Here is a 10,007-nt window from a genome sequence, read left to right as displayed (position 1 = left end):
TTCTTTCCCACAGCAGCACTGTGAGGCAAATATTTTCCCCATGAAAAGATCAAGCCTTAAACATATGTTTCTTATAATAGTTGCCAGTTTATTTCTCTGGTGAAGAGAGCCAGAGGTAATTTACAGTTTACATTTTTTATATTTCTGTTATTAAACGTTTTACTGCCTTTCAAAAGTGACTGACAGGCTTTTTCATTGTGCCTAGTTTGTGTGTATGTGTGTGTGTGTGTGTGTGTGTGTGTGCAATACACATACAAATATTCATTTTTGGAAATGAGAAGATGTAGACAGGCAATACAGAAAGAAAATGCAGATCACATAGAGATTCCCTGTTAACTTTTGGTGTACAACAATTGAGACGTGTCATGTTACATGATGTCATATATAAATGTACATATACATTGGTAGCGTGTTGTTTTTACTTTATAATACATGATTAGATGAGCATGATTTCCTGTAAATGGATGAGACTGAATTAAAAGATGAGATGTTAGCAATAAAAGTTGTGTGCAGATGTAACCACTCAAGAATTAGAGTATAAAGATAGCAACTATTTAGCAAGAAAGTGAAGATACAAAGAAAGCAGGGGCAATATTAATAACAGAACATAAATGATTTAGTGAGAGATGCTTTAAATGGGAAAAGGAAGGTCTCCAGAATGCCTGTGGTTAGAATGCAGAGCCCTAAATTTTTTTCTCAGACCTCTTATCTCTTCTAAGCACCTTTCCATCTCATCTTCCTCTCCTGCCACTTCCTCATCCTTAAAATGCCTGTAGTCCATGTCCTCTTTAAATTCTTCGAGAGACTGAAGCAGCCTCTGCCTAAAATTCCCTTCCGTTTGCTGGCGTTCAAATCCTCCACAAGGATGTTCATCTTCCCTTTTTGGCATGGTGCACTTGGGCTTCCCTTCATTTTCTTTGCAGGATTTCTGCATGATGTCGTCTTCTGCTTTCTTTAGGGAGAAAATAATAGACATCGATTGCTTCTGCACTTTGGAATCAGGGTTCTCAGTCTCTCTTTGAGGCAGAATACTCACCCAATCCCTCACACCCTCCCCTCAAGTCCAGCCCACAGAGTTGGAAATGTTTCTGGGCTCCATTCCCACTCTACTCGCCTCATCCCCACCCCCAACATACCATTTCCCTAGCAGACAAGGCTAACAGCTTGTTCACCAGGCGGGAGAAGGGTTAAGATGTAGAGGTGCACTGTGAGGCCATAAATTTACCCGGCTTTTGCCTTTCTCAACTCTCGCTCTCAGAAATTTCGTTTCAAGGGCCTCCCTCACACTGACCTGTGCAGAGGCGAGATTGTTTTCTGCTCTTTTTCTTTGCCTCAAAGTGTCTGCAAATACAGCCCTTTGGACCTGCAAACTAAAGGAAGGGGGCGGAGAAGATGGAATTCTCTGTAGATCAACCTGTTTCAGAAACCAGACATCTGGAATCTGGTTTTCTCATCACTCAGGCAACTCCAAATCACCCACTGCCAGGTTCCCTTTTGGTTCCTTTCCCTTCCTCTAATATTTCTGTATCCACCCTGCCATCTCCCACTCAAGCCTGGTCCTGGTACAATCCCCCCACCCCTGCACTTCCCTACACCACCACTGTAGCATGCCTGCATTGAGGAAGGCAAATTAGTTTCAGATTTTCTTTAATTTCTCTGATTCCATCCCAGGATTTTAGTCTTTTCTTCATCCGTCAATCCCAACTCCAGGCCTACCATTTTCTCCAACGAATTGGGGAAAGGAGAAGGAAAGAGACAGTTTTCCAAGATAAGAGAAGTTAAATCCTGTTATTAAGTATTTGTGTGTCTCTAAAGACTTCCATTTGGCCCTTTTACTCCCCCTTCAAAATATACAATTATCTCCCACCAACTTGCAGGCATTTTGGGAAAGCAAGCCTGGATCTTTCCAGTCACTACATTCAGCCACTACCAACCAGGGATCCAAGCACTTTCTTCACACAAGCTTGTTGGCCTGTAAGGAATTTACCTCTTCCTCTCCTTGGCCACAGGACACAAGTCTGCAGGGCGGCAAGGGCTGGTACCCAGAGAAGAAAGAAGCCCGGGAATATAAGGACTTGTGCTCTTGTCAGCTTTTGGTCATGTGAGGATTATGTCATCCTCCAACTCTGATCCCACTTCCCCCTCCCACCAGTAGTTCTATGGAAGTGGTCCGATCTACCAACCTCCAACCCCCCATCACACCAGGCCCTGTCACTCATTTTTGTCTTTGCTAATTCCAGAGGTCAAAAGTGGCCCCCTCTCCTTAAGGTTGGAATTTACCCTTCTCCAATTACCAGGGAGCTGCATCTTTCTATACTTACATTAACTATTGCTGCTTTTTTAGTGGTTATGTTGTGAAAGCGTTACTCACCCTTTTCTAGGCTGCCAGGACAGAAAAGAAGTAGTTTCTCCTTCCTCACACTCCACCCAGCCATTAATAGTTACCTTACTATTTATTCAATTCTTGAAACCAAATTGGAGGGGCTGAGGTAAGTTAGGAATTAAGGTATTGATTTTTTTTATTTTTGTCCAGATAATTTTCTTTTTTCAATTTTTCCATGAGCATGATTTTTTATAATTAGAAATATGATAAAAATATGTACATCTGGAAAAAAAGATTCAAGATGGGAAGTTAAAAGTCTCAGCCACCTGTTTCCACTGCTGAAGTCATAATGTAAATATAGACCCTGCAGGCGGACACATTTTTAGAAGATCAAAATGTACAGGACAATTTGAGCCTACCTTTTTAGGGGACTCTTGAGCATGCAAAATCATTCTACTAGTTAGATCACTGGAGCCATAATTCCATAGCTCCTCACCTTCAGATTTTCCAGATCTCAAAGTTTGTCACAAATCTTTACTAGTTTGATTTTGGCATCATGCCCTACCTCCTAGTTAGTGCCATGCCTACACCTTCCTCCCCCCCACATTTTTACTAACACCAATTAGTAAGAAGATTTCATTTTGACATGTCCATATATACCTTAATCAGACTCAACTCCTCCATCAATCTCCCTAATTCCCTCTTCCTCTTTCCAAAACCAATCTCAACAAGCTTCATTGTTACATTTTCACACAAATGAACTTCAAAATTTACAAAAACATAATACATAAAGAACTGTCTCTGTTCACCTTCTCCCTCCTACTAGTACCCATCACCAGATAGGCTTTGTTTTAGATTCGTAATATTCATTCTTTAAGCATATGACAGTTGTTCAAAGGGGTTTCCTTGTGACATTTACACATACATATATTGTACTTTAAACAAACTGCCCCATTTCAGTTACTACTGCTTCCCCTATCTTCCCACCCTCTATTATCCTTTATTCCCTTCACTACTGTGGCTGAAATATCCCACTTTTCTTTTTTTTTTTAATTTAATTTAATTTTATTTGTGAACATACTGTACAGAGGAGTTACAGTTACATGGGCAGGATAATGCGTACATTTCTTACCAAGCATTGCAGCCTCCTCCTTTGTTTATCCTTCACATCCCTTCCCAGCCTCCCCCCTCCCCCCCTAAACCCAATCCTTCTCCTTCCCATCCCCCCCCCCCACCCCCGCACCAACGTTGTAAAGCTCATTTTCGACATGACAACTTGTACTTCTCATTGTTGCAACAGGTCCACCTGTATCCTTAAACAACTGGTTTTTCCCCATCTCCTCCACAAGTTATACTGACATCAAATATAGTGAAAGCAGGGGTTATACTGTGAGGGAGGGACATACAAAGCAACAAAGAGATAATCTTATAAATGTGTTAGAAACACATGCATGAAAGAAAAAAAAACATTAAAATACACATCTAAGGGTTCATTTTCCTGACATCACATTATCTGACCGTTTCCGCTTGACTCATACATATACTAGATATTGCAAATAAGGGAAACCATGGGACCTATGTTTCTTTGGGCCTGGCTTACTTCACTTAATATAATTTTTTCCAAGGTTTTCCATTTCCTAACAAATGGGGAAATGTCATTCTTTCTGATGGAGGCATAGAATTCCATTGTGTATATATACCATATTTTCTTGATCCATTCATCTACTGAGGGGCATCTGGGTTGGTTCCATATCTTAGCTATGGTAAATAATGCTGCAATAAACATAGTTGTGCTGGTAGCTTTAGTGTGGTCTTGTTTGTAAACATTAGGGTAAATGCCCAAAAGTGGGATTGCTGGGTCATAGGGGAGCTCTATGTGAAGTCTTTTGAGGAACCTCCATACTGCTTTCCAAAGTGGTTGAACAAGTTTACATTCCCACCAACAATGAAGTAAGGTTCCCTTCTGTCCACATCCCCTCCAGCATCTGTTGTTGTTAGAGTTCTTGATTTTTGCCGTTCTAACAGGAGTGAGGTGATATCTCAATGTTGTTTTGATTTGCATTTCTTTTATGGCTAGGGATGTTGAACATTTCTTCATGTGTCTATTGGCCATCCTTCTTTCTTCTTCAGAGAAGTTTCTCTTTAAGTCTTTCGCCCACTTATTTATTGGGCAGTTGTTTCTTTGAGGATTTGTTGTTGGGGGGTTTAATTTTTTGAGTTCCAAGTATATTTTAGATATGAGACCCTTGTCCGTTGTATGGCTAGTGAAGATCTTCTCCCAATCCGTGGGCTTTCTATTGATCTTGCTAGCTATGTCATTTGCCCTGCAGAAGCTCTGCAACTTTATGCAATCCCATTTGTCCAACCTTTCTTTGATTTGTTGTGTTTCCGGGTCTCTATTCAGAAAATTTTGGCCTGAGCCAAGGAGACCTAGGGTTTCTCCTATTCCATCCTGTAATGTTTTCAGAGTGTCTGCTTTGAGTTCAAGGTCTTTGATCCATTTGGAGTTGATTCTGGTGCAGGGTGATATATAAGGATCTAGCTTAAGTTTTCTACATGTAGTTAACCAATTTTGCCAGCACCATTTACTGAAGAGGTTGTCTTTCTTCCATTCTATTGTTTTAGCTCCCTTATCGAAGATTAGATGGCTATAGGTCTGTAGGTTCATTTCTGGGTTTTCAATTCTATTCCATTGGTCCTGAGGTCTGTTCTTATGCCAATACCAAGCTGTTTTGATTAATATCCCACTTTTCTACATCATCCTCATTCAGACTTGGTTTTTTATTTCTCCCAGATATGTTTGTGTTTCCTCTTTATGTTTCATAAACCTTATAGAGCCATACTAAAGAAGCTGACCATTAATAGAAACCAGTCAACTATAATATCACAAATATTTCTTTATAAAGATTTTAATACTTAATCTAAATGTATTTGTTATTGATCTTTTTCATTTAAAAATAAGCACATACTTTTAGAAAAATTATGGCTTATCATGAATGCAACTGGCACTAGTTAAAAAAATGATCCCAGAAAAACTATTAATGGTTTGGGGTAGGGGTATAGCTCAAGTGGTAGAGAACCTGCAAAAGGCTCCAAAGTCTAATAGTCAGAAGCTTTTTATAAGAATAGAGAATTATCACAATTTTTAAGGAATTATTAAATTGTAATCGAGGCAAAAACTTATTGGTAGGTGGAGAATCACCAGATGATCCTTGAGATGTTATATCTTAGTAAGAAGATATTATGCCTAAGTAAGAAGCATGACATTGAACAGATACCACTTTGCATTAAATGCATTTAATTGCCTGTTGGATAATCTTGGATTTAAAACTTGAATATCGAAATTTCTCCGTGCTTCAACTATAAATTAGGATAATAGATTTGGATACCTCACACAGTTGTCAGGACTAAATGGCATACTTTATGGAAGGCATTTAACACATGATTGACAAGTACTAACTACTTCAATAGACCAAGTCCCAGCGATTGCCTGCTAAGGATTTTAGAGATCCTTACAATTCCAACTCTGGCTTAACTGCCATTATGTAATAAATATAGTTTCAACTTGTGGCCCACTATGACAACATGTACTGGATCTTACTTTTTGCTTTGCCATCTTCCAACAGAGTGATGATTCCAACAACAGTTATGATAATATAACATACTGTTTTTATTTTCCTTCATCTTTCAAAATTCATGCTCTTAGAACTTACTTCTTTTATAGGAACACCTTTGATTGACCTTCAGGTCATTTTACAGCACCTTAACTTTTCTAAGTATAAGCTTTGGTATGGAAATATAAGCAAAATCAAATATTGAGTTACATTGGACTTATTTCCCAAGTATTGATTGAGGGTACTCATAGATTAAGACAAAGAGACATCTTCCAATTGTAGCCAAATACCATCATAAGAAGCTAACAACAAGATGCGTTAGGCAGCTCTGATTCACAAAATACTCATTTAAAACTTTTCCTCCTTAAATTTGTGGAAGGACTCCTACCAGGACTCCTGGTAGGAGTTCAGTATTGTCATAGTAACACTGTCATTTGTACAGCTCTAACACAGGGCCTGGGCACTGTCCCTGAGCTCTTTTGCTCAAGGTTAGTGCTCTACCACTTTAAGCCATAGCTCCATTTCTGATTTTTGGGTGGCTAATTGGATATCCAAGTCTCATAGATTTCCTGCCCAGGCTGGCTTCGAACCCCAGCATTCAAATCTCAGTTCCCTGAGTAGTTAGGATTATAGGCATGAGTCACTAGCACCCAGCTTCTATATTGCTTTTTATGTAACAAAATTTCTTTTAAGTACATTGTATATATGAACTGAATTAATACTTAGAGGTATTCCTAATACTATTATTAGGAAACTAAAGAGTACAGAAATTTAATAGCTTGTATACTCACAGTATAGACAAAAATTTCTTTTTAATTGGAAAATGAAACTTGAATATATTTCTTGTGTGCACCATTACATTTTGAAGTGTCTATATCATGTATAATGTCTAAATTAAGTAAATGAAATTTATTACTTCTTTCTCACAGTGAGAACACTAAAAAAATCTACTTTGCTATCTTTAAGAAATTTTATCATAGTTTCCATGTATTTTTCCTAACTGGAATTTTATATCCTTCATGTCCATGATATCTCATGTCTAGCCTCTTCTCTGCTTCTATGAGTTCAACTATTTTTTAGATTTCACATATAAAGGAGAACATGTGGCATTTGCCTTTCTGCTCCTGGATTATCTCACACAATATAACGTAATTCCTTCCAAGTAATTTCATGCTGTTGAAATGACAGAATTTCCCCTTTTCCTAAGGTTGAATAATATTTAATCATGTGTATATATCATATTTATAGATCACACACACACACACACACACATATATATATATATATATCACAGTTTATCAAGTCATCAGCTGATGGTCAATTATGATGATCTGACTTGTGAATCGTGCTACAATAAACACAAGAATGCAGATATGTCTTGAAATCTTGACTTCATTTCCTGGGAACAAATACCTAGGAGTGGAAGTGCTCATTTGTATACTAGTTCTATTTTTCATTTTTTGAGTTGCGTCTATACTGTTTTCCATAGTAACTGTACTAATGTTTATTCCCATCAATAGTGGGAAACACAATATAGTATTTGCTATGTTTTAACTTTTTAATAATAGTCATTGTTACTGGGGATAGGCAATACCTTACTGGAATTTTAATTTGCATTTTTCTTTTTCTTTTTTTGGGGGGGTGGTCCGGTCGTGGGGCCTGAACTCTGGGCCTGGGCGCTGTCCCTCAGCTCTTCATCTCAAGGCTAGCGCTCTACCACTTGAGCCACAGCGCCACTTCTGGCTTTTTTATTTTCTGCTTATGCGGTGCCAAGGAATCGAACCCAGGGCCTCATGCATGCAAGGCAAGTGCTCTACCACTGAGCCACCTTCTCAGCCCTTAATTTGCATTTTTCTGACGATAAGTGATTCTGAGGATATTTTCCATATATTAGGAGGCCATTTTATGTCTACTTTTGAGAAATGTTTGTTCCTTGACTTATTAAGTTGTTTTTGCTAGTGAGTTTGATTTCTTTATATATTTTGTCAGTCATGGGGCTTGAACTCTGGGCCTGGGCGCTGTCCCTCATCTCTTCAGCTCAGGGCTAGTGCTCTACCACTTGAGCCACAGTGCCACTTCTGGCCTTTTTGTTTACGTGGGGCTGAGGAATCGAACCCAGTGCCTCATGCATGTGAGGCAAGCACTCTACCACTGAGCCACCTTCGCAGCCCCTCTTTATATATTTTGGATACATAAAACACACACACATAAAACACATACAGCTTGACTCAAACAGGATTCATTTCAGGGATGCAAAGCTGGTTTAATATATGCAAATCAATTAATATTATTCATCACATCAACGGGAGCAAGAATAAGAACCACATGGTTATCTCAATAGATGCAGAAAAAGCATTCGACAAGATCCAACACCCCTTTATGATGAAGGTTTTGGAAAAATTAGGAATCCATGGAACATTCCTCAATACAATAAAGGCTGTATATGACAAACCTACAGCCAGCATTATACTTAATGGTGAAAAACTAAAGCCATTTCCTCTTAACTCAGGAACAAGACAAGGATGTCCACTCTCTCCACTTCTCTTCAATCTAGTATTAGAATGCCTAGCTACAGCAATAAGACAAGATGCAGACATAAAGGGGATCCAAATAGGGAAAGAAGAAATAAAACTCTCCCTCTTTGCAGATGACATGATCTTGTATTTAAAGAATCCCATAGACTCCACTCCCAAATTACTCAAGCTGATTCAAAACTTTAGCAAAGTAGCAGGGTATAAAATTAACCCCCAAAAATCAATGGCTTTTCTGTATGCCAACAATGAGAAAAGTGTGGCTGATATTAGGAAAGCAACTCCATTTGTAATAGCCCCACAAAAAATAAAATACCTAGGAATTAACTTAACCAAAAAGTGAAGGACCTCTATGATGAAAACTTTAAAATCTTGAAAAAGGAAATTAAAACAGAACTTAGAAAATGGCAAAACCTCCCATGCTCCTGGATTGGAAAGATTAACATCGTGAAAATGGCAATACTTCCCAAGGCTATCTACAAATTCAACGCGATACCTATCAAAATTCCAACCTCATTCTTCAAGGAAATAGAAGAGGCAATCCAAAAATTCATATGGAACAATAAAAGACCCCGAATAGCAAAAACGCTCCTCAATGGAAAGAACACTGCTGGAGGAATATCAATACCAAATTTCAAACTCTACTATAAAGCCATAGTAATCAAAACAGCTTGATATTGGCATAAGAACAGACCTCAGGACCAATGGAATAGAATTGAAAACCCAGAAATGAACCCACAGACCTATAGCCATCTAATCTTCGATAAGGGAGCTAAAACAATAGAATGGAAGAAAGACAGCCTCTTCAGTAAATGGTGCTGGCAAAATTGGTTAACTACTTGTAGAAAACTAAAGCTAGATCCTTATATATCACCCTGCACCAGAATCAACTCCAAATGGATCAAAGACCTCGAAGTCAAATCAGACACTCTGAAAACATTACAGGATGGAATAGGAGAAACCCTAGGTCTCCTTGGCTCAGGCCAAAATTTTCTGAATAGAGACCCGGAAACACAACAAATCAAAGAAAGGTTGGACAAATGGGATTGCATGAAGTTGCAAAGCTTCTGCATGGCAAAGGACATAGCTAGCAAGATCAATAGAAAGCCCACGGATTGGGAGAAGATCTTCACTAGCCATACAACAGACAAGGGTCTCACATCTAAAATATACTTGGAACTCAAAAAATTAAACCCCCCAACAACAAATCCTCAAAGAAACAACTGCCCAATAAATAAGTGGGCGAAAGACTTAAAGAGAAACTTCTCTGAAGAAGAAAGAAGGATGGCCAATAGACACATGAAGAAATGTTCAACATCCCTAGCCATAAAAGAAATGCAAATCAAAACAACATTGAGATACCACCTCACTCCAGTTAGAACGGCAAAAATCAAGAACTCTAACAACAACAGATGCTGGAGGGGATGTGGACAGAAGGGAACCTTACTTCATTGTTGGTGGGAATGTAAACTTGTTCAACCACTTTGGAAAGCAGTATGGAGGTTCCTCAAAAGACTCCACATAGAGCTCCCCTATGAC

General features: G+C 38.7%; 1 protein-coding gene across 2 annotated transcripts; it reads right to left on the bottom strand.

Annotated features, from left to right (window-relative positions):
- Positions 1-410: 410 nt before the first annotated feature.
- On the bottom strand, positions 411-1,323 carry Tceal7 (transcription elongation factor A like 7). Of its 2 annotated transcripts, none has more exons than XM_042688212.1 (2): positions 1,292-1,323; positions 411-948 (listed from the first exon to the last, which is right to left on the bottom strand). In XM_042688212.1, exon 2 carries the CDS (start codon positions 932-934, stop codon positions 632-634), a length of 303 nt encoding a protein of 100 aa, XP_042544146.1. In that variant the 5' UTR covers positions 935-948; positions 1,292-1,323; the 3' UTR covers positions 411-631. The 2 variants fall into 2 exon arrangements, with proteins under 2 accessions (XP_042544146.1, XP_042544147.1); XM_042688213.1 differs by having other exon boundaries at positions 411-945; positions 1,292-1,321.
- Between the last annotated feature and the right edge of the window lie 8,684 nt (positions 1,324-10,007).

The sequence above is a fragment of the Dipodomys spectabilis genome, unplaced genomic scaffold, assembly GCF_019054845.1.
Source record: "Dipodomys spectabilis isolate Male_0828 unplaced genomic scaffold, ASM1905484v1 ptg000113l, whole genome shotgun sequence".
NCBI classification, from domain to species: Eukaryota; Metazoa; Chordata; class Mammalia; order Rodentia; family Heteromyidae; genus Dipodomys; species Dipodomys spectabilis.
This window is presented reverse-complemented; position numbering and strand designations above follow the sequence as displayed.